At 42.8% G+C, this 26364-nt stretch overlaps 1 protein-coding gene across 1 annotated transcript in view; it reads left to right on the plus strand.

Annotated features, from left to right (window-relative positions):
• Positions 1 to 7079, plus strand: part of LOC126426472 (ankyrin-3-like) — a 59306-nt gene extending 52227 nt beyond the window's left edge. Inside the window, exon 6 of the mRNA XM_050088384.1 lies at positions 6319 to 7079. Coding sequence (XP_049944341.1) covers positions 6319 to 6826 — 508 coding nt within the window. The 3' untranslated portion in view covers positions 6827 to 7079. The remainder of the gene's footprint in view (positions 1 to 6318) is intronic.
• The last annotated feature ends 19285 nt before the right edge of the window (positions 7080 to 26364 follow it).

Below are 26364 nucleotides of genomic sequence, written 5' to 3' on the forward strand. Positions count from 1 at the left end.
AATGCGTGAGGAACATTGTGCGCTCTGAAAAATTTCGGTTGCGCGTTGACTTTCAGTTCCAAATGTGCTTCATAGTTCTTAGCGCAACCAAGGCCCGGTGCACAAATGTCTGCAAATTCTTCACATAGACGAGAAACACTGTCTGGAGGCACAGTCTGATTCACTGATAGGACCTGATTTACTATAGATATGTTAAACAATTGAAATAAATCTAAACCAAACAAGTTCACTGCAGTAAAAGAACGAAGAACCTAAAATGACACAAGTTTTGTTTGTCCCTTCTATGTTGAAAGAAGGCTGCACTATCCTAACACAGGGATCTGCTGTCCTGAATATGTAGTTAGCTTAACATTTGCGAAACGCAACGGAGGTTTGCCCAGTTGTTTGTACGTGTCGTGATTGATCAATGAAACAGCAGCTCCGGTATCGAGCTGGAATGGTATGACCTTGCCATTAAAGTCCAAATCTACAAAAAGTTTATTGTCCTGCTGACGACAAGAGCCACCGTCTCGTGCAATTTGAACTGATACAGGTATAGCATCACTTGCTAATTGACGCGATTTCCGGCAACGTCGACGCACACTTTTTGTGGGACGAACACAGTCACTGTTAGAGACAGTGGCACTGGACGAAGTGGAATTAACTACATGAATGTCCATGGGTGAAGGTTCACGAGCCTGAGTATTCTTGGTTCGATTCTGGCGCGAAGCAAAGGGCCTGGAATGGTTGTGATTGTCTGATCTGAGCTTTTTCTGGCAAATACTTTGAACATGTCCTTTCTTATTACAAAAAAAGCAAATAGCTTGGCGTGGCGGGCAATTTTTACGCGAATGTCTAGTAGCACACCGCGGGCATGATTTCACTGCATTTGTATGCTGTCGCGGCACACCTGGTTTAGAGCGTGGCGGCAGCTGCGCGGACGTGTGCGAGGGCAGTTTACCGGGCCGTGCAGCGCGCCCGGCGGGCCGGGTAACGTTACACACGGCTGGCGAAGTTGCAAATGATTCCTGAGCAAAGTCAAGCGTGTCCTGTCTATTCAATATGTCTATCACTTGCTGAAGGGAGGGATTAACTAGTTTCAAAATTTGCTCCCGTATACGAACATCAGAAACGTTCTGTGCTATTGCATCACGTACCATAGTATCAGAATAAGGGAGTTCACATTCACACTCAAAAGCACAATCCCGTGTAAGGCCTTGCAATGTTGCAACCCACTCCCTATTAGTTTGACCGGCTGTACGTTTTGTACGAAAGAACGTATACCTTTTTGCAACTACATTAACTGTTTCCTTGAAGTAGGCATCTAAAGCAGACAAAATTTCCTCGTAGGACAGAGTTGCTACGTCGCGTCGGGGAAATAATTTCACTATCACACGGTACGTTTGCACCCCTATACACGACAATAAGTGAGGCTGCCGCTCGTTACCTTGAATTCTGTAGGCGGCGAGATGAAATCCAAATTGGCGTGACCACTCAGTCCATGTCTCCTGAGCTGGGTCGTAGGGCCTAAAAGGCGGTGCAACTGCGAGTTGTGGCTGCGGTAGCGGTGAAGCGGCGGCTGCCGCATCGTGTTCCAGTGCACGTTGACCCTGGACGAGCTGTCCAAGGGCATCCAATAACGCCTGCGTCTGCTGATTCTGAAAGCGATAAAATTCGGACAGTACATCGGGAGTTTGTGGCGAAGCCATGACACAAGTAAATCAATCAAAGAGAAAGAAGGTGGTTTGTAACGTCGGCGCCATAAATTAGAGCAATACGAACGCGAAATCCTCTTTTAATCCCATCCTCGTCGCCATCTGTAGTGTTGACAGATTGCCAACACTACGCACATTATTTAAGGGAGGCGGCCATTAAGCAAGCAGGCGGACTTGATGGTCTGAAACAGTATACTTAATAAATGCTATAAAGAAAAGTACGTAACTGCTGGAATACTTAACTTTAATCCACCATTTGTATACAGCGTTCTTGATGAGACATTTCATACGATAACTATCAAACTATCAATTGCTTTGGCGCCTTGCTAGGTAGTAGACTTTGACTTAGCTGAAGGCTATTCTAACTATCTGCTCGGCTAATGAGCGATGCTTCGTCCGTGTAGTCGCTAGCAAAGTCGTCCGTACAACTGGGGCGAGTGCTATTCCATATCTCGAGACCTGCCTTGTGGTGGCGCTCGGTCTGCGATCACACAGTGGCGACACGCGGGTCCGACATGTACTAATGGACCGCGGCCGATTTAAAGCTACCACCTAGCAAGTGTGGTGTCTGGCGGTGACACCACATGGTTTGAGTTAGTTAGGAACATAACCGTATGTCAATGCTTCAAAGGCTGGACGGCTGTGACACAAAAATTACTTATAAGATACAAGTGGTAACTTTCATGAAGACTTATACCATTGGTAAAAGTATTTAGTAGTAGTATTTCCACTGTCCACAACATTTCCAAACAGAACACAGGCAGTGGTGTATTCCTTCATGTGTAATGACAGCATCTTCAAGACCATATTTAGTGTCACAATGCTACAGGACATGCAGATGTAGGATCTCAAGTCACGGAACTGAACGTCACGAAAGACAAGAAATTACTGCTATGTCCAAATGCATTCTCATTCCATATGAAGCATCTAGCAGATACACTTCGATCAATGTAGATCTAATAAATCACAAGCTAGATTCTGTTTCCGAGTATTAGTTGGACACAGTTTTTTTTCAGGGAATAATCTAAATAATCCCTTGCTGACCACAAAACTTAGAGCCAGAAGGTAGGAGGTAATTTGTGATAATGTTCCCATCACAGATAAATTATACAGTTTCCTATCCCTCCAAGTTTACTTTGCCTGCAATTCTGAATAGTAGACAAACGATGAATGGAGCTGCATGGTGGAAAAAACATGTTCACTAACAGAGCAGCTTACAAACACACGGAATTCAAGTGCATTCCTAAACCGAAATATACTGATCACCAATGCACTTAATCACTATTTTAAAGAAAAGAAATCCTATTAACTCTCTCTCAAAGTGAAAGATTAAAAAATCTGTTAAAGTGCCTGTTAATGCTAAGCAGGAAATCTAACTTGCGGTCGTGATGTGAAACAAAATTTAAACTGTCACTAATGTTCATTATATTACTTTGCAAATTCAACTTTTCTGAGTGGTTTTCCAGGATATCATTTCACTTCAGTGTATGTTCATTGTTTTCAGTGTGATTGGCTTCTTCTTTCTTAGTGCATTAGATTAATTTCACTTCAATTATTGTTTATGGCACATACTGTCTCTCAAATGGTTCAAATGGCTCTGAGCACTATGGGACTTAACTTATAAGGTCATCAGTTCCCTAGAACTTAGAACTACTTACACTGATCTAACCTAAGGACATCACACATATCCATGCCAGTGGCAGGATTCGAACCTGCGACCGTAGCGGTCGCGCGGTTCCAGACTGTAGCGCCTAGAACCGCTCGGCCACCTTGGCTGGGTCCCTCTCAAGACATCCTACTATAACTGAATTATATTTTTATAGTAGGTTTGTGTTCCTGCTACTTTCATGAGGTGAAACATTATTTTTCATCACTTGAGAGGAAAAACTGTGTGCCAAAATTATAAATGAAAAACACTGTTTTGAGAATCATTCGGCTAAACGTCCGTTAAGTATAACAAATATTTTATAAAGTCATTCTTACATTTCAGAGTGAATCATAAGTTACCCCATTTCCTGTTAGTATTCTACGTTCAGTATTCCATATGCAGAGAGCGAACTTTTAATTTATGGGAGCACAGTCAGTCCCATGGATTGAGATCCTACATCTGCATGTACTGTAGAATTGTGACACTAAAGGCAGTCTTGAAGATGCTGTCATTTCATAGAAAGTGACACACCATTGGCTGTGTTCTGTTAGGAAATTGTTTGGGCAGTGGAAGGACTGCTGCTAAATACTGAAAGAATTGGCAGTGACTCATTATTACTAACAAACTTTATATGTATGTAATATTTGTCAAAAATATGGGAGAAAATGCTAGGAAAGCTTATGGCGTGTAGTTTTCATTTTCATGTATGCAATTTTGGGCATGGTTTGCAGGTCTCCACCATATCCATTGTACATCAGTGCTAGAAACACCACTCAATAAATTGCCTGCTACACCACACCCCATCAGAGATCACTCGTGTATAGAAGGTGGCTATCATCGGTTCACAGCTGAGGCACGCCCATGCTGGGTGGTACCATTGCCTGCCCCAATAACCACACATATGAAAGGCAAAGACTCATCGCTCTGTAGAAGTTGTGTGTGGCTGCTTCAGCAACAGATTTAGAGTACAGAGTAGCGGATCATTTTTTAACAGCGAAAAACTTTGTGGCACAGAAGCCCACATACGACAGATCTAACAGAATATAGACTTGCAGCATCTTCTCCACCCAGAAAATCTGTTGGATTGGAGGAGAGGGGATCATGTACTGGGTGTACTCATGAGACAACGAGCTGTAATTAAAGTGGGGATTCCATAAAATGTTCAGTAGTAATGAGAAACCGTAGTAGATTAAGTGTCTTAAATCGTCACTGATTCTGGTCAGGCTATAAATGATTACCATTAAAGTACCAGTAATGATATATTAACGCCTATTTGTGAAGCAGCTTCCACAGCTCCGTATTAAATTGCCCAAACAGCTCAGAGTCTGGCTCTCATCTGTAGGACATTTTTGAATGTGGAGATGTGACTTTGACGTCTGTCAGTGATCTGTGCATTTCAAAACTAAGTAGCACTACTTCAAACATTCAATGTCACACCGTGGGTACACCTTCACCAGACTACACACACACATACACACACAGACACACACACACACAAAACACACACACACACACACACACACACACACACACACACACACACTCAAACATGTGTGTGAGGCAAACAAATACACTGCCTTCACTGGGACCACACCAAGTTAAGCTCTGTGGGAGTCAAAAGGGCTTCAGAGCTGTTGGTTCCTGTACAGTCATTCAGGATTCACGTCTGTTTCTCTCTATATAGAAAAGAACCATTATTATCTCATGCAGTTATCAGAACTACAAAATGAGTTTTGAGTATGTCAACTGTATGATTTTCAATAGAATCAGGAACATTTGCAAATCTATCTGCCCAAAATATTTCTAGAGAAAGGAATTATATATTTTATAGATCAGCGGATATTGCATTCATTATTTTAATACGTCATTTAACAGAATAATGGAAATAATTACTTCTTAATTGACTTTAGTTTCAGAAAATGTTACTAAATTCTTCTCCTGATCACATGCCACACAGTGCGTTGTATCAGCATGTTGGTATTTTCGTTTAGACCCGTCCTAGCGAGATTGTCGCATGTAAATTACATACTGCAGCACTTTCCAGGAAACAAGATTTACTTTCCAACGGTTGTCATATCGAGACAAGTACATTAAACTTTAATTTACTCTCATGATCTCGCTGTCGCCTTAAGGCGCATCACAGCCAGAGGAATATAAGACGAAAGTTTCTCTGTGTCTTTCTTTCTCTCTCTCTCTCTCTCTCTCTCTCTCTTTGTCTCTCTCTCTCTCTATCTCTCTCTCTCTCTCTTTCTCTCTCTCTCTTTCTCTATGTGTATGTTTCTCTATGTGTGTGTGTGTGTGTGTGTGTGTGTGTGTGTTTGTTTGTTTGTTTGTTTGTGTTAGTTCTTGTGTGTATGTGCATCTGTCAATGAGTGTGATTGTGTGTAGGGGTAGAGGAGTCCAGTTTGGTATCATTGCTGTATCCGAAACGTCACTACTAAATGGTTTCCTGGTTAACAGTAGCTTTCTCTGTTTGACGAGTTTGTGTCAAGAAACTTGTTGATAATTGGGTTTACTTTTGCTCCTGTAATGACAGAAACTTCTCTTTAAATAGCAGGAGACGTCATTAGCATTATTTGTCACATTTGCAAGTGTCAGAGAGGACTGCTGCACACAGGGACGTAGTAATGGCTGAACGAAGTGGAAGGCAACAACTTCTATAACGACTGAATTCTAAGGTCAAAAAACTAACGATCACGAATTAAAGTGACAAAATGTGATAACTTTGTATCTTGAGAGTTGGAGTGTAGGAATTTTTTGTGGAGAGTGCATGAAGAATTTGAGAGGATGACGTAACTGTGCATCTGTACGTTAATATAAAACAACTTTCTCAGTGTTCTGTATCACAGAAGGGAGATTTATCAGCTGTCAGAGAGATGAGTTTTAGAATTGGTTACAGTTGTACCACTCTGATACGCTTCTTCATCAGAAGTGTGTGTCTGAGGGAAAGTATGAGAGTTTCTGTGTTTTGTGTAGGAACCTCTCTGCAGCGGAAAAAGGCAGGAGGCTGATCAAGGCAGCTAACGATGGGACAGTGCAAGAGCTGCAAATGCTGCTGGCTGCTGGGGCTGATGTGGGTGCGACGGATGGGAAAAAGAATACTGCGCTGCACTTGGCAGCCTGGGAGGGTCACGTGGAAGCGGCGAGCTGTCTGGTGGGGGCTGGCGCGGAGGTGGACGCCGGGAACTGGGTCCAGAACACGCCGCTCCACTGGGCTGCATGGGGCGGCCGGCCGGCCGTGGTGCGGCTGCTGGTGGCGTCGTCTGCAGACCCCAATGCCAGGAACGTGGACGGGGACACGCCGCTGCACTTCGCGGCCGAGCATGGCCGCACGGAGGAGGCGACTGCACTACTCGATGCAGGGGCTGACAGCGGGGCCAGGAATCTCAAGGGGAAAACCCCAGTGGACCGCGCCAGGCAGTTCAACCACCATCACTGGATAGACAGGATAACACCAGACTTGCACTACAATACATGCCTCTGAAGTAAATAAAACACTGCCCTAGTAAAATCATAACAGTAGCGACAATGTGAGATTCATATACACTAATGTGTGTAGCAAGAAGCGAGTTTCCTTCCATGAAAACTCAACAATAATCGAAACGTATATCATTAATAATAAACATGTTTTTAACTCAATTCATTATTGTAAAGTAATTGGTAAAAATATGCTGTTACACATAACACCACAACCAGTGTGGCAGTAAGGCGCTGTACTGTTGCGGTAAGTTGCTGGACTACAGTAACAATAAATCTTGAATTTAATCAACAACAATTTATTTATTCAGCCAACTGCACAGTTTGCAAACACTGCCAGTGAGGTCCATCAAGTATTACTTTAAGTAAACAGTTATGATGAAAGTCCAAAGACAGTCATCTGAACAGAAAAAGAGCACGTTGTATTGAACAGGAACATCAGTCATCCCCAAGGAAACCCCAGAGGCTTAGTTTGTGTCTCAGAATACTGTAATACAGTATCACAGTAGCTGTGGAAAAAATAACAATGATTACTCAAAACAAACCATTCCTCTTACAATACCATAAAGCTATTACAGCACTTCTTAAAAACATCAAGAATTTTCTTACTTGCCAAGGACAAGCATTTACAAGAGAAACACACTCACCAATTACATCCATGTCTTGCGGAGATGCAAATGTGTTCACAATGCAACAATTTCCAAAATTTATGATAAGGCATACACCCACAGAAATTTTCATTGAAGGAGTCCACATACATGAAAATAAATCATCTTTGGTAAAACAGTTACTGACTGGTTCTTCCATGTAGTATGCTGCACAAAGTGGAAACCGTAAGATCACGACAACTTAAAGAAATAAAAGGTAAAATATTATTAATCTGGCCTTAAGAGTCAATGTAACAATCTATCAAACAATGCTCAGATCTGTATCTCATCTAGAGTAATTTAAGATTATGTTTACATGTTATTCCAAGCCAATTACATACATGAAAAACAGTTTTGCATTACCCCAGTTCCCAGAACTCCTGAAGATAGATGTTGACTTTGGCTACTGTATCACGGAAACAGTCTATTTTATTGTTCAGAGTTGTCTATATCCACCCAAAGATGTAACCAACCATGTATGAGCAGCGCCTATTAGACAGATGGAGTCCGACAGCCTATCAGTTCCAGTCATTCCACCAAGAAGGAGGTACACGGCTCTTGTCTGTAGTTCAACCCTGCTTAGACGGTCAGTACTGCGATCTGATTGCGTTCGCATTGTTTGTGTCAGGAAGGGCTCTCAAGAAGGGAAGTGTCCAGGCGTCTCAGAGTGAATCAAAGTGATGTTGTTCAGACATGGAGGAGATAAAGTGAGAGAGGAACTGTCGATGACATCCCTCGCTCAGGCTGCCCAAGGGCTAGTATTGCAGTGCATGATCGCTTCCCACGGATTACGGCTCGGAGTAACCCTGACAGCAACGCCACCATGTTGCATAATTATGTGCAGCCACAGGACGTCGTGTTACAGCTCAAACTGGTGGAATAGGCTGCATGATGCACAACTTCACTCCAGATATCGATGGTGAGGTCCATCTTTGCAACCACAACACCATGCAGTGTCGTACAGGTGGGCCCAACAATATATGAATGCATGCCTCAGGACTGGCATCACGTTCTCTTCACCGATAAGTCGTATATGCCTTCAGTCAGACAACTGTCAGAGATGTGTTTGGAGGTGACCCAGTCAGGATGAACGCATTAGATACACTGCCCAGCGAGTACAGCAAGATGGAAGTTCCCTGCTCTTTTGGGGTGGCATTATGTGGGGCCGACGTACGCCACTGGTGGTCATGGAAGGGGCCATAATGGCAGCACGATACGTGAATTCCATCCTCCGAACGATAGTGCAACTATATTGGTAGCATATTAGCGAGGCATTCGTCTTCATGGATCATAATTTGCGCTCCCATCGTGCACATCTTGTAACGATTTCCTTCAGCATAACGACATCGCTTGACTAGAGTGGCCAGCATGTTCTCCAGATATGAACTCAATCGCTCATGCCTGGGATAGGTAGTGCGGTTTATGGACGACGTGACCCTTGAACCACTCTGAGGCATCTACGCCGAATCGCCATTGAGGAGTAGGACAATCTAGAGCAACAGTGCCTTGATGAACTTGTGGGTAGTGTGCCACGACGAATACAGGCACGCGTCAATGCAAGAGGACATGCTACTGGGGATGAGAGGTACCGGTGTGTACAGCAATCTGGATCACCATCTCTGAACGTCTCGCTCTATGGTGGTTCAACATGCAGTGTGTGGTTTTTATGGGCAATAAAAAGGGAGGAAATGATGTTCTTGTTGAGCTCTATTCCAGATTCTGTACATATTCCGAAACTCTCCGAACCGTGTTGATGCAAAACTTTTCTTGATGTGTGCGTTTTAGCTGGTCAAGAGGCATCAGATAAGGCGTTCTTGCTTAACTTCTCTCTGTAACTCAATGAATGTATGAAAAGGAACTTCATATATGTCGGTCAAATGTGACCAAACATATAATTTGACATAAACTTCTACCTATTGTGTGAAACTAGTGTATAAAAAGAAGACGAAAATAAACTTAAGTAACCAATTGCTCTAACTGGAACGACTTAGCAGAAGGCTTGTTGGGCAGCGTTCCACAGGTTACAACCAGAGTAAAGTTAACACTACGCTGTAGGAGGCTCACGAGGAAGAGTAAATAAGCTCACTACTCAATTAATACACACTGGCCTACTGTTACCATTAAAGGAAACGTAACATATCCAAATACCTCAATTACGATACGAACAAAGAATGAGTGACGGTGGATAAACAGTGTTACGTGGATTAGTACAATTTTGAACTTAGCCAGACTCCCCTTTAAGACAAGTAATGACCTTGGTCACAAAACCTGGCTTAGGCCTGTACTATTAGTATTTTTATTTAATAGTGGACATTTATACTAGATCTTAAGTCACTGGCAAGAATTGTAGGAACTAGTACACAACAACAAAAATAAATAACAAGCAGCCAAATCAGTAGTTTTCTCAGAACAGTCCATCAGTTGGCTCACACTAAAACATATTGTAAACCAGAGCATAGGTCTGTAAGAGAAGCGCGGAATACTAACACAAATCAATCACAACTAACGAAATCTGCAGTTAACACCGAAGATCAGTTACTCTCACAGCCCATGAATTGACCACACAGAAATGTATCTGAAGTTCCACCACTGCACGTAATATATAACTGCCAAACTTTGTACAAATTGACCAGGTAAAGGCGCCAGCAAAATCATAGAGGAGAACATTAACTGAACAAAGATAGAGGTGGAACCAGAATGCGATGGATTACTGCGATGTGAAACCAGTACTTGGTGAGACATATCAAGTGTCACAGTTAATTACAAGAATCGCAGTATCGGGCAGTCCAAACCATTTTCCTTCCGCCTAAGGCCTGATGTATTAATCACACAGCTCCATTGGTCATCTACAATCCAAGACTCTGCAAAGTCCAACAACCGCAAACACAGCAATAAAAGGTCCCCCTCAGCGTCCATGACTCTGACCACGAAATTCTCCATCGGCCATGTAAAATTGTCCTTCATGTGCCCAAAACACCCTGTGCTCGGGCACCTACAGCTGACCAGCGGAGCTAGGAACTCTTAGCTTCGCTGGAACCAAAGAGTGGCCGTGAGCTATTGATACACACTGGTACCAAGAAAACAGAACACGTGTGTGGTACATCCATATTAGTGGCATATGAACTCTATGGTTAGAATGCATTTTCACTTCAAATCTAAGACTGCTTCTCTGTGTGCTGACGATGCATTAATTGGCGACCTCTGTTATAATATGACATTAATAGCAATATTCACACCACTTAGTTATGATCCCAGACTAAATTTACTCATGTGTCAGCAGTAGAGATGGTTTGAAAGCTAGTGTGTTCATAGCATGGCGTTAGTACCAATATTTGCACCATATCGTTTACGCATAATATGAAACAATATAATAGGTTTACGTTTATTTACAACGAATTGTAGAAAACCGTTAGTAACACATGTCCCAACAGAGCTGTAAAACTGTAGTTGCACAACACATTACGATGTGTGGGGTAAAATAGACCTTCACAGTGACATAGCAGGGTGCTGCAGCATATTTTCCCTTTTTCAATTTTGGCCTTCCATCCGTCGTCTGTGCCTCTCCCTGCACCAGGCGTCACATCGGCAGAGCGCCTGCACGTGCAGCAACTCTGGCAGGGCGGGTGCCCTAGTCAGCAGCGTGATGAACTGCAGAAAATGTACCACTTGTTCAATATGCAGATTGAATAACATTTGGGATGGGCTACAACCCTGTCTCACTCCCTTCTCAACCACTGCGAGGGCTTTGTGTATATCTTGGCTACAATAATGAATTCAATATGCTTTTCGTAGTTGCTTATCAGCACTCCTATTTTTTAAATCATCATTAATCCTACTCCTGCATTACCTCTATAACCCTGTATTCACCTTACCAGAAGTTTTTTTTCTCCTGCCAAAGAACGTCGCTAATTCCCACTATATCCAACTTTAACCTGTCCATTTCCCTTTCTAAATTTTCTAACCTACCAGCCAGATTAATGGATCTGACATTCCACGCTCCGATCTGCAGAACGCCAGTTTTCTTTCTCCTGATAATTATGTCCTCCTAAGTAGTTCCTGTCTAGAGATCCGAACGGGGGACTTTTTTACCTACAGAATATTTTACCCAAGAGGGCGCCATAATCATTTAACCATACAGTAAAGCGGTGCCCTCGGAAAAATTACGGCTGTAGTTTCCCCTTGCTTCCAGCCGTTCGCAGTGCCAGAGCAAAAAGGCCATTGTGGTTAATGTTACAAGGCCAGGTCAGTCAATCATCCAGATTGTTGCCCCTGCAACTACTGAAAAAACTGCTGCCCGTCTTCAGGAACCACACGATTCTCTGGGCTCTCAACAGATACCCCTCCATCGTGGTGGCAACTACGGTACTGCTATCTGTATCGCTGAGGCAAGCAAACCTCCGCGCCAACGGCAAGGTCTATGATCCATGGATGGGAAATGGAATATATTACACATCAAAAATGAAACTGATACCATCTTCATTTCATCATGCACACATTTCATCATCCAAATAAAGTTGTCAAAAGGGTAGACGTTCCCATTCAGACAAAAGTGAAACTGCGACCTATGAACACAATACAGTCAAACAAATTTCACAAAGATAGACATGAAATGGAACCCACCCTAGGCAGAATGGTGCAACTGAGGTGCCGGCCAGTGTGGCCACGCGATTAAAGGCGCTTCAGTCTGGAACTGCGCGACCGCTACGGTCGCAGGTTCGAATCCTGCCTCGGGCATGAATGTGTGTGATGTCATTAGGTTAGTTAGGTTTAAGTAGTTCTAAGTTCTAGGGGACTGATGACCCCAGATGTTAAGTCCCATAGTGCTCAGATCCATTTGAACCATCCATTTGCAACTGAGGTGGTAATTCAAATAACACAAGTACAGGGAATAATTTACTACTTTTTCTATAATTCAAGTAAATAATTGTGAATAAGTTAGTGATCCGTCAGCTGAGTTCCTGATATCCATATTGATGGAAGCTAAACAGCTTCTTTGACTCTCCGTGAATGATAAAGCATAATATGTCTATCAAACGTTTGTAAAAGTTAAGCTATCATTACCCATAGATAATGAGGAATTCATACTTCAGCTGCACAGCTATTGACCTTCACTTGGGGAGTATCAACAACACATACATCTACATGGATTCTCTGCAAATCACAATTAAGTGCCTGGCAGAGGGTTCATCGAGCCACCTCCACAATTCTCTATTATTCCAATCTCGTATAACGTGCAACGAACGAGCGCCTGTATCTCTCTGTACGAGCTCTCAGTTCCCTTATTTTGTCGTGATCATCGTTTCTCCCTATGTAGGTCTGTCTCAACAAAATATTTTCGCATTCGGAGGAAAAGTTGGTGATTGAAATTTCGTTAGAATATTCCGTCACATAGAAAAACGCCCTTGTTTCAATGATGTCCAACCTAAATCCTGTATCATTTCAGCGACACTCTCTCCCATATCTCGAGATAATATGTAACGTGCTGTCCTTCTTTCAACTATTTCGATGTACTTTGCCAGTCCTATCTGGTAAGGATCCAACACCGTGCAGCAGTGTTCTAAAAGGGGATGGACAAGTGTAGTGTAGGCCGTCTCCTTAGTAGATCTGTTACATTTTCTAAGTGTCCTGCCAATAAAACGCGGTCTTCGGTTAGCCTTCCCCATAATATCTTCTATGTGTTCCTTCCGATTTAAGTTTTTCGTAATTGTAATTCCTAGATATTTAGTTGAATTTCCAGCCTTTAGATTTCACTGATTTATCGTGTAACCGAAGTTTAACGGATTTCTTTTAGCGCTCATGTGGATAACTTCCCACTTTTCGTTATTTAGGGTCAACTGCCAATTTTCGAAGCATTCAGATATTTCTCCTAAACCGTTTTGCGATTTGTGTTGATCTTCTGATGACTTTATTAGTCGATAAACGACAGCGTCATATGCAAAGAACCTAAGATGCCTCCTCAGATTATCTCCCAAATTGTCTATATAGATAAGGAACAGCAAAGGGCCTATAACACTACCTTGGGGTACCTCAGAAATACCATCTGTTTTCGTCGATGACTTTCCGTCAATTAATGCGAACTGTGACCTCTCTGACAGGAAATTACAAATACAGTCACATAACTGAGACGATATTCCATAAGCACGCAATTTCACTATGAGCCGCTTGTGTGGTACAGTGTCAAAAGCCTTCCGGAAATCCAGAAATACGGAATCGGTCAGAAATCCCTTGTCAACAGCAATCAACACTTCATGCCAATAAAGAGCTAGTTGTGTTTCACAAGAACGATGTTTTGCAAATCATTGTTGACTGTGTGTCAATAGACTCTATGCTTCGAGGTAATTCATAATGTTCGAATACAATACATGTTCCAAAATCCTGCTGCATATTCAATCCTCAGTGCGTTTTCATTTAAAACATGTACATAAGTTGTTTTAGCGTAGATGAGTTACAATTTTTTTTTGCCGCCAGCACAGCCGAATAGTTATCGTAATTGCCTTAGTGCGGAAGGACGAGAGTTCGAATTCTGGAACCACCTCAGTTTTTCTATGAGGCCAGGAAGTGTGGAAAAGGTGCCACCCAGCCCTGTGGGGCCAGTGGAGTAGCTGCTCGAATAAAGAACTGGTGATACCATCAGGATACATCTGTGGCAGTAGCAGGTGTTATTATTGGCTGTATGGCGATGACAAGGGCCACGGTCATAGATAGCTCATCAGTCTGATTTGTAGGTATAAGTTGCCCAGACTGAACAGACCTAAGGCTTAACCTCTTAATGGTTTACGCTCTACATCCCATATTTTGTATGTACAGTGTACAGGTGATTTGTCACTAGGACAGAATGTACACTTTTTCACGATTTAACACAATGAGGTGACAAAAGTCTAGAGATACCTCATAATATCGTGTGAGACCACCATTTGCTCGCCGGCGCGTAGCAGCTCGACGTCGCATTGACTCAACAAGTCGCTGGAAGGCCCCTGCCGAAATACTAAGCCATGCTCCCTCTACATCCGTGACTAACTTGTAAGGAGTGTGTCAGAACTCTCCACTACATGAAACAATATATCCAACTCAACGCTATTCTTTCCACTGTGTAAGCATTCAAATATCGGTAGTAACATATCTCAGGGCGAAAGATGGGAGCGCATTGTTGTGAGACGAGGTGTGTCTGCGGGAGTGGAAGCAGTGGCGTCGGTCGAGACCTCGGAGAGAGAAGACGTGTCACGCTGCCCTCATAGCTGTGACGGCGGATCTCACCACACTCGAGGCCTGATGTCATTTATACAGCCAGGAGGGATTTAGATGGCTTAACTACGCTTGGAGATGGAATTCCAGGTAAAATTCGCAAGCACAGCTCAAAAGCAATTGCAAGGTTAGACTCGTGATTGTTAGTCCGAGTTTGCAATAATCCCATGTTTCGCTTGTCAGTGAAAGAAGGCTCCTTATCTTCCAAATAATAATAAATATTCTCCACATGTAAATAATATGCTGTGGTTACTAAATATTAACGCAATTCTGAAACTGAAATAATTTGTTAATCTGGCACTCAGCCATTATTGACACATACATAATTTGTCATTGTCATTATTAATACTTGTTCATGACGATTCTGAAGTTTACAATAGACTTAACTGATAAAATCCCTTCTCACAAGTTATTTAGCAGTTAACAGGGCCCAAGTAAACTACTTTTTATTAAATTTACTCTTAGTAACAATAAGCTTTAGCCGCTGCTGCTGCACAATGCTGTGCATTGCTGTAAACCACATGGAAAAAGGCAGTCATCTAAAGAGGTGAGTGGGCCAAAACAAAGACGCTGTCTCATCAAAACATGTCATGCACTCGAATCCAGTACATTCCGTTGCACAAGTCAGATTCTGCATCACTTTTAAATTCCTGTTCAAAAATTCAGTCACATAATTTGAGTATTGTTTCAGGTTCAATTGTTCCTGTAGTTTTTCATATTAAAATACGCAGTGAGATAGCTTATCCAAATGTTAGTTTTAAGTTTTTCATGTAACGGTCGGCTGAGGGCTGAAATGACAGTGAATCTGACACTCATACAACACGCACACAGTGTTATATGCAGGTTATATTCCGCTTACTGATAGCTCACCTTACTTACCAAGTCCCGTTTCACAAACGAACACAGGCAATTTTGGCTATAGCTACGTTACATATATTAGTTGAATATACGTTACAAACTGCGGAAATGTAGCCATTGGAAGATTTTGTGACGAAGTGACGTCGCGATTATCTCCCATATTTTTCCATTCATGTCGGCCGATCTGGGAGGGCAGTTATTCGCGCTAACTGTGCAGAGAATTCTTAAAACCAATCTTGAACTTTTGTGGCCCAGTGACATGGGACACCGTCATCTATAAAAATTCGATTGTGGTTTGGGAACATGAAGTTCGTGAACGGTCGCAAATGGTGTCCAAGCAGCACAACATAGCAGTTTCCAGGCAACGATCGGCTGAGTTGGACGAGAGAAGCCAATACGCTCTATGCAAACACAGCCCACGACATTGTGGAGCCGCCCCCGACTTGGACAGCGCCTTGCTGTCAACCTGGGCCCATGGTTACGTGGGGTTTGCTCTTAGCAACTGAAATCTGGATTCCTCTGACCAGGTCGCCGTTTTCCAGAAGTCTAAGGTCAATACTCCAAGAGAGGCGGTGCAGACGATATCGAGTTGTTTACAAAGGTACCTGCGTCGGTCGTCTGCTGGTACAGCCCATTAACGCTAAATTCTGCACCCCTGTCGTAACAGATACGTTCATCGTACGTCTCACAATGATTTCTGCAGTCGTTTAACGAAGGCTAGCTTGTCTTATAATACTGACAACTCTACGCAAACGCTGTTGTTCTCTGTTGTTAAGTGAAGGCCGCGACCACTGCGTTGTCCGTGGTGTGAGATAATTACTAAAATTTGGTATTCTCGGCCCAGTCTTGACGATTTGGATCTCGCCATATTGAATCCCCTAACGATTTCCGAAATATAATGTCCCATGACTCTAACTGCAACTACCATTCCGCATTCAAAGTCTGTTAATTAACGCTGTGGGGCCAATTACGACAAGAACCTTTACACATGAACCACCTGAGTGTAAAAGACAGCTCTGACAATGTGCTGTCCATTCACACACTGTGTGATCATATGTGTCCGGACGCCTCCAAAACCACATGTCTCTCATATTAGGTGCATTCTGCTGTCACCTACTGCCAGGTACTCCATATCAGCGACCTCAATAGTCAATAGAAATTGAGAGAGAGCAGAATGGGGTGCTCCGCGAAACTCACAGACTTCGAACGTGGCCAGGTGATTGGCTGTCACTTCTGTCATACGTCTGTACGCGGGATTTCCACACTCCCAAATATCCCTAGGTCCACTTTTTCCGATGTGATAGTGACGTGTAAACGTGAAGGGACACATGCAGCACAAAAGCGTACAGGCCGACCGCGTATGTTGACTGACAGAGACCGCCGACGTAATGTGTAAAAGGCAGACATCGGTCCAGACCATCACACATAAATTCCAAACTGTATCAGGATCCACTGCAAGTACTACGACAGTTAGGGGGGAGGTGAGAAAACTTGGATTTCATGGTCGAGCGGCTACTCATAAGCCACACATCACGCCAGTATATAAAAAACGACGCCTTGCTTGCTGCAAGGAGCCAAAACATTGGATGATTGAACAGTGGAAAACCGTTGTGTGGAGTGACGAATCGTGGTACACAATGCCGCGGTCCTATGGCAGGGTGTGGGTATGGCGGATGCCCCGGTGAACATCTGCATCATCTGTAGTATCAACAGTAAAATTTGGAGGTGGTGCTGATATGGTGTGGTCGTGTATTTCATGGATGGCGTTTGCACACCTTCTTATTTTGCGTGGAACTGTCATAGCACTTTTCCACATTGGTGTTTTAAGTACCTTCTTGCTTCCCACTGTTAAAGAGAAATTCGGGGATGGCGATTGCACCTTTCAACACGATCGAGCACCAACCTGTTCATAAGGCACGGCCTGTGTCGGAGTGATTACACCACGAAACATCCCTGTAATTGAGTGGCCTGCACAGAGTCCTGACCTGAACCCTATAGAACACCATTGGTATGGTTTGGAAAGCCGACTTCGTGCCAGGCCTCACACACCGAGCTCTGCTCAGTGCAGCACTCCATGAAGAATAGCCTACCATTCCCGAAGTAACATTCCAGCACCTGATTGAACGTATGCCTGCGACAGTGGAAGGTGTCATCAAGGCTAAGGTTGGGGCAATACCATATTGAATTCCAGCATTACCGATGGAGGGATCCACGAACTCTTAAGTCATTTTCAGCTAGGTGTCCGGATACTTTTGATCACATAGTGTACTTTGTGTACGCGATACTACCGCCACCTGTATATGTGCATATCGCTATCCCATGACACTTGTCGCCTCATTGTATTCTCATTGAATGATTATCAACGAATTAAGACCTCATAGATGGCAACCAGAAAGGATTTCCATCACGCATTTCTCCCAGAATACCCCGACAGCAATGGAATAACGGCCGCACAATGTCGTACAATGGGAAGCATATACTGCCATGTAGTTCAACACTTTTTAGAGTGCGGATATTGCTGGAGAAATGTTGATAAGCTCAAATGCACAATGTATTGTAAAACACCGAGTATACTCCATACAAATACTGATACAAATTAAAGTCTTTTGTACCTGCTGCATTGAGTATGTCATTCAAGAACAATATGTAATTATATTTCTAAAAGCGATGCTACAGCAGATCGTTTTATTCATTACAATAGGCCTGCTATGATAAATAACTATCGTCAGATTATCTGCAAGTACTTGGTACAAAGTTTTGGTACAATGCTCCTAGAATCACAGGTAAATATTAACTAGAATACATTATTATAATTACTTTTACATACATCAGAGAGGTTTGACAACCGTAAGTTATCGTATTTCTATCGCTGTCTCTTGGTTTTAATTATATTCCATTAGTGCTCTTGGAGTAATACCGGTCGGTTTTACTAGAAGTGAATTATTATTTGACGTAATTTTCAAATTGTCTTCTACTTCTGAGTAACAATTATCTGACAGCATATTTAGCAGACGTATCAGCGTTATTGTATGGTTACAATCAGTTTATCATACTGTAACTGCAAGAGCCTTTACTACTGGTACCATTAGTGGACAGCAAAAAGAAAATAGTCCCACTATCGTATTCCAGAGATCTCTGCACTGACAAAGAAAGCAGCCACATGAAGTGTAGCACAATTTACCTTCAATACCGGTTTTTATGTTTATCCAAATTGGGTTTACGGAAAATTTGTGTTGTGACGTTCTCAACGGCATAGCTACGAGCGCCCAACCTATTCACTGTTTGGTCTCGCTATTTCCCGGATGATGATGAAATGATGAGGACAACACAAACACCCAGTCCCAAGCCAAAGAAAATCCCCGACCTGGATGGGAATCGAACCCAAGACTCCGTGATCCAAAGACAGCAACGTTAACACCAAGAACTGCGGATTGTTTCTACAAATAGTCCCATTGAACTTCCCTACCACTCGTTTCCTGCCTACCGACAAGTCTGCCTCATAATGACTGCAAACAGTGGTTCACTGCCCTAGGATACGAGTAAGTTGCTGTTCAAATAGTTCAAATGGCTCTAAGGACTATGGGACTTAACATCTGAGGTCATCAGTCCCCTAGACTTAGAACTACTTGAACCTAACTAACATAAGGACGTCACACCCATCCATGCCCGAGGCAGGATTCGAACCTGCGACCATAGCAGCAGTACGGTTCCACACTGAAGCACCTAGAACCGCTCTGCCACATCGGTCCGCTAGGTTGCAATAGTCTGTTGTATGCGAATTGTTATTGACATGCACAACACTTTGAAGGAACCTTCCAAACAAATGTAATCGACCCACACCCCATGGTGTGTATAGAATGACGAAGTTGATAACAGATAGTGTGGAATTAATTTGCAGCCCATAGTAGTGTCACAGTGTTGATGACTGTAAAAATTTGAAAGGTGGGAAGTGAAAATACATCCAAAATTCCAAGGAACTGGCAGTACCAGTTATTTGTACAAAATATTGTGACACACGACGCAGATGAATGGACACTGACAATGTGAATAAAAGAAAGGGTCCACTGAGTACAAATGATATGTTTGATGAAGTGTTGCTGTAGACAGAAAAAGAGAAAAGACCATGTGATGAGGATATCAGACAAGTTATGGAAAGAGATTCAGTATTTCACCCGTGCTCTTGGGATAGCATCTATGATTAGTAATCAAAACGTCCTCGGTCACTGGTGAGAAACACGCCATCACACTAGTTTTGATTAATAATCAGCATTGGCATAAGAAGTCAACCTCATTCTGCCAATGGCCTTGTCAAAGAGGGCGCAGGAGTGGACAGAGGTTCATGGTATTCTCTTGTCCTTGATGTGGGAAACTGCCCCTAAAGGCGTAACAATCAGCAATGATCAACGGCATGAGGATGCAGAAGGTACAGAACTCGTGAACTGTAATTGAAAAAGAGTCGTGATGATCTCTCCATTGGCAAAATAATTCATAATAGTCCCTCATTTGTTTCTCTAGGAGGGGGAGGGGGGGAGGTGTACGGCCAAGGGGGAGGTGACTATGAGGGAAATACTGAATAAGCAAGTAAACGATAGCGTTCCACGAGGCTGGGAAAGAAATGTCAGGAGCTTTAATGTGGTAGAAAGCTAGAAAATCAGAAAATGGAAATATAAAGTCTCAATCTAGATATAGAAGGTATCAGTGAATTTAATAGAAAGAAGACAAGGATTTCTGGTCAGATGGGTATAGAGTAATATCACCAGCAGCAGAGAATGGTATAACAGGAGTAGGATCCGTTATGAGTAGGAAGGTATGGGAAAGAGTGTGTTATGATCAACATATCAGTAATAGGGCTGTTCTTACCAGAATCGATAGCAAACGAACAATGACAACGATAGTTCAGATATACATGCCGAAATCGCAAGCTGAAGATAAAGATACAGAATGATATGAACATACTGAAACTGTAATACAGTATTTAAAAAGCGATGAGAATCTAATAGTCATGAGGGACTGGAATGCAGTCGTAGGAGAAGGAGTAGAAGGGAAGGTTACAGGAGAATACGGACTTGGGACAAATTATGAGCGAGTGGGAAGACTAACTGAGTTCCATATTAAATTTCAGCTAGTAATAGCGAATACTATGTCCAGGAACCACAGGAGGAGGCGGTATACTTGGAAACGAATGTGTGATACAGGGATATTTCAGCTAGATTACATCATAGTTAGACAGAGATTCCAAAGTCAGATACTGGATTGTAAGGCGTACCCAGGCGCAGATACAGACTAGATCACAGTATAGTAGTGATTAAGAGGAAGCTGAAGTTCAAGAGATTAGTAAGGAAGAACCAATACACCAAGAAGTGGGATACGGAAATACTAAGGGATGACGAAACACTCTTTCCTTAAGACTACAGATATAGCAATAAGGAATAGCTCAGTAGGCAGTACAGTTGAACACGGATGCACGTCTCTAAAACGGGCAATCACAGAAGTTTGAATGAAAAACGTAGATTCAAAGAAGGTAAGTGCGAAAAACCATGGGTAACAGAAAAAATACTTCATGAAAGAAGGAAGTACAAAAATGTTCAGATAAATTCAAGAATACAGAAATACAAGTTGCTGAGGAATGAAATAAACACAAAGTCCAGGAAAGCTAAGACGAAATGGATGCATGAAAAATGGGAAGAAATCGAAAAAGAAATGGTTGTTGGATGGACTAACGACAAAACAAGCACGACAAAACAACTTTCCTTGACCTTAAAAGCGAGGGTGATAGCATAAGGAGTGCAATGGGAATTCCACTGTTAAATACAGAGGGGGAAGATTCATCTGAAGTGATAGAAGAATAATCAGGAGTTGATTTAGAAGAGATAGGGGATCCAGTACCAGAAAAAGAATTTAAGAGAGCTTTTGAGGACTTACAACAAATAAGATAGAAAGGGTAGATAACATTCCATCAGAATTTCTAAAATCATTGGGGGAATTGGCAACAAAACGACTCTTGACGTTGGTATGCAGAACGTATGAGTGTGGGGACATGCCATCTGGCTTTCGGAAAAACATCATACACAAAATTTCGAAGGCAGCAAGAGCTGACAAGTGTGAGAATTATCGCACGATCAGCCTAACAGCTCATGCATCCAAGTTACTAACAAGGATAGTACATGTATGGAAAATAAAATTGAGCATTTGGCCTTGGAAAAGGTAAAGGCAAATGACAGGAAATTCTGACATTGCGATTGATTCTGGAAGGAAGATTAAAGGAATATCAAGACACATTCATAGGATTTGTCGACCTATAAAAAGCGTTCGACAATGTAAAATGGTGCAAGATGTTCGAAATTCTGAGAAAAATTGGGGTAAGGTATAGGGAGAGACGGGTAATATACAATATGTAAAAGAGCCAAGAGGGAAAAATAAGAGTGGATGAACAAGAACGAAGCGTTCAAACCGAAACGGATGTAAGACAGTGGCGTAGACTTTCCCCACGACTGTTCAATCTGTACATTCAAGAAGCAATGATGAAAATAAAAGAAGGTTTCAGAAGTGGAATTAAAATTCAGTGTGATAGGATATCGACGAGACGAATCGCTGACGACACTGCTACCCTCAGTGAAAGTGAAGACGAATTACAAGGTTTGCTGAATGCGATGAACAATCTGATGAGTACAGAATACAGACTGAGAGTAAATCGAAGAAAGATGAAAGTAATGACAAACATTAGAGATGGGAACAGCGTGAAACTTAACTTCAGGAGTGATTAAGTTAAGGAAATCCGTTAGCTAGGCAGCAAAATAACGAATGATGGTTCTAGCAAGGAGGACAAAAATGGTTTAAATGGTTCTGAGCAGTATAGGACTTAACTTCTGAGGGTATCAGTCCCCTAGAACTTAGAACTACTGGAACCTAACTAACATAAGGACATCACACACATCAATGCCCGAGGCAGGATTCGAGCCTGCGACCATAGCGGTCGCGCGGTTCAAGACTGAAGCGCCTAGAACCGCTCGGTCACACCGGACGGCGCACATTCTGTCATGGGATAACGGATGTACGGTGCAGCAGACACGTTATGGGCAGGTAAAGTAAACGAAACCTGCATCATGACTTCCTAGTAATCTGCTTCGTCGTTCTCGTTTCCTTGCAAGAGCAATAGAATGTACATGTATATAAGGAGTACAGTACGTGTAAACTAGTACGTATGTCAGTTGTAAATAAGCTGGAAGACAGTATTGCTGTACAAAGCTGTAGACAGGTTTGCTTCCATACGTCCTTAAGATGGCTTGCTCCCCAGGTTCCATACCTCAAATTGTTCACTGGAACGTTCTCTATGCCCTGTTATATTTTTCATGCTCTTACCAAAACACCCTGTATAGGGTGACGTGAACCTCGTATAATTCTTGCTTATAGTGACTGAAAGAGTACAAGATTTTCTACTATATTATTGACAAGCATTCAGGCAAGGAAGCCATCTGATTGAATCCCATACTAGCTTGGTATATAAGTGTAGAAGCACACGTAGTTTTGTGTTGTAGTAATGTTGAGCAAAATGATCATTTATAGAGTCAGAACTATCTTTATTATGTCTGAAGCATTATTACAGACCACGCTCTGTTGTCCTTCTATGTATCTCCATGAGATATTCCAAATGGATATGGTGTGGTGACATGAACTGTAGCACTGTGCTCAACGTCATCACAAGTGCAGCAAGTGAAGCATAATATATAGCAACAGAGTCAACATACACTGAATCTTTTTGTAACAGCATTTACAATTAGTATTAAGTCATACTATCAACCTACAATCTTGCAGTAGCTGTTGTAGTACTTTGCGATAAAAACTGCCAGAATGTCAATATAATCTCCAGGAAATATTGATCTGAGTATTTCATTGTATGTACACAGCAAACTCTCTGCCAATAATTCCTAATAACTTTTCAAAAGCATCCAGAGATATACCATCAACGGTAGCTTCTCTACTTCTGTAGATAATTTGATGATCTAGCATATTTGTTGATTTTGGGAAACCACTACTACCCTGTCGTTACCTTCCACAGTAATTCCGCCTACAACGATAGCCTCTTGATGCCTACTTGTCCGGATTCACATAGAGTGTGCTAGAGTGCCTAGAAACGTGTTGTGTTCTAACGTATTTCCCCGGTCCTTGCCACTTGCTACACACGGAGATATCTGACAGAACCCAGGCCCTGCAAGGTAAGGAGATCTGGACAGCGATTAAACATCAGAATAACAGACATCATACATGTCCTAAAATATTTCAGTGAGGAAAGGATACCCTTGACTGTAGAACACACAAACAACTGTTACCTTTACTAAATCTTTTTATTATAGAATCAACATAAACATTGGGTTCAGGTATGTAGTTGGTGGCATTGGTAAATCCTCCATAATTAGGAAGAATCTGACAACGAATTCACGAATGGAATTAATCGTGATAAATGAACACATAGCCATCTTTCAAAAGCGTTACTACATGAGAAAAGAACCTCTAGCGTAACTTAAAATACAAGGATCACAAAACAATTTACCCTTCAAAGTATTACACTCACAACACTTCATTATTGCCCTATTGTCTATGCTATTTTAGCTGGGCAATAACATATAATTACCGATACCTTTCTCGACTTTTAAGCCCTATGAATACGCACACGATACGTGGCTAACATCGACACAGGGGAACGAGAAGAAAATACGTAACACCTGGAATCTCCAGTAGAACTGCTGTGCACGCACACGTTAGTGACTGCCTTACTAAGCGCCTGAGAAACACGACATCCAGCGCGCTCTGTCGGCGGCTGCTGTGGCCGGCAGTGGCGTCTGATGGCGGCGGCGCGTCGACGCTGTGCGGACGTCTGATCCTCGGCACTGTTCTCGCCCCAGCTGTGTCGGCAGTCGGAAACACACCCTGAGTTTTCGTGAGGCTAAACCAATGGCAATGTCCACTCTGCCCTCTTAATTGTTCCGCAGAAGGTGACTAACTCGGGTCGAAATCTGTAATCTCGACGCCTGGCATGTTACGAGATTTTCGAACCCTGTGAACAGAAGTGTCCACAAAAAAATTTTTTTAGGCTTACAGAACAGTAAGTGTTCCGTCTACACTTGGCCCTGGTCTGAAGAGCCCTCTCCTCCTACCCACGTCCCGCTCTGTATATCTTCTTCGTTCTCTGCCTGTGTACCCTGTGTTCATCCCCTAACACAGGTGCGGTGCCGACATGCGTCGTTTCTTGGCGGAATGAAGCTTGAGAAGCGTATTGGAGGGTGGAAACTACTTTCCTTCTGGCCTATAGGATTCATGTTTCGTTCCTGTCCTCTCAGAGTCCGCCCATAAACGAGCTGTTCACATGGAACCTCGTGTTGTCCACTCCTTGATCACGTGATATGCGAGTATTTGTTAAAAATAGCGGTCCTCTCCACCGCTGTTTTCCATCCTCAAAAAAAGAAACACAGGGACAATGTTTTTCGTGCTTGTCAAAGACCTCCCGTTGTCTTTCTGAAAGCATTCCTATCCGAGAAGCTTTCCGAGGCCTCTGGTGTGGTCTTTCCATGTGTGTTCTCCCGCCGTCAGTGCCCCACTCTTAACTTTATTTTTGCGACTTGCCATTTCTCGCTAATGCGAATTCCGTGCATGGGTCCTCTCAGAGCGGCCATGTGGACCCCTGCTATGCTAAGAAATTTCTTTCCGTTCCTAGTAGGTGTGTGTCGGAGAAGACCGACTTATGGCTTACTGTCAGCTAATGGTGCCATTTTGTATCTGTTTTTCACAACCTGTTTGCCACGTACTGCTCTACGTGTAACTGATTTCTCACTGTTTGGAAAAGATTACTTAAACTACTCAAATTATTTAAGTACAGCTACTGTTGTTCTATGATTATCAGATTTAGTTTGCAGATCATGTGTGAGGGACACCGCTCCTAAGGGCACTGCTTGTCACGCCCTCCACCTGCTCCACCCTCCTCGGCATCCGACGCCGCAGGAAGGCCGCAGGTAGCGCTTCACGCCACACGGTGCAGCCTGTGTTTCTCAGGGTTTCTTTAGCGGCAACAGACGGTGGGCGCGACGCGAGATCGCTCGTCGACTTGAAGTCAAGCGCCGGCACGCCAGTCGGGAACGACGGAGCAGAGAGCTTTGTGGAAAAGACGTCAGCGAGCCGCAGCCTGGCCGACCCCTCTCCAGGACGACAACGCGACAGCAGCGGCCACTATGCACGCCACGCCCGACTGGCCACGGCCCAACTGGACAGTAGCTTCAGGATAAGCGGCATCTGTAGCAGCATCGACGCTAGTTACTTTCCACGTGCAGTCTATGTAACACGGACACAGGAACTGTTATACCAAAGAACATTGCTTATTTTGCATGCCGCCGTTTGCCAAACATCTGTGTAACATAAAGTTAAGTATTGTATTTTTTCCTTTTTTAATAAAACGCAATAATACGATTCGCTGTAATTGTTGTCTAGCGATACGAGAAAGCAAGTTCCTTAGACGACCAGGCGGGACTCAACACTGTATGTTCGCCTACATACGTTTGTTAAATAGTTCAGTATATGCTATATAATCGTTATTAAAAAATTTGAGTCTCTTGTCGCTTATATCCATGTAATCATCAGTTTCCAATCACGCTCATAATTCGTTTGTATGAAATTATACTTGTAGAAATTAAGATTTTCATAATTTTTCAGGAAATGTACATTTAGTAACATGAAAAGCTAAACGTTCCAATATATGGAGAAAGTTTGAGAGACAATATGCAAAATCACTGTAATATACCACTTTTAAGTA

Source organism: Schistocerca serialis, chromosome 11 (genome assembly GCF_023864345.2).
Source record: "Schistocerca serialis cubense isolate TAMUIC-IGC-003099 chromosome 11, iqSchSeri2.2, whole genome shotgun sequence".
NCBI classification, from domain to species: domain Eukaryota; kingdom Metazoa; phylum Arthropoda; class Insecta; order Orthoptera; family Acrididae; genus Schistocerca; species Schistocerca serialis.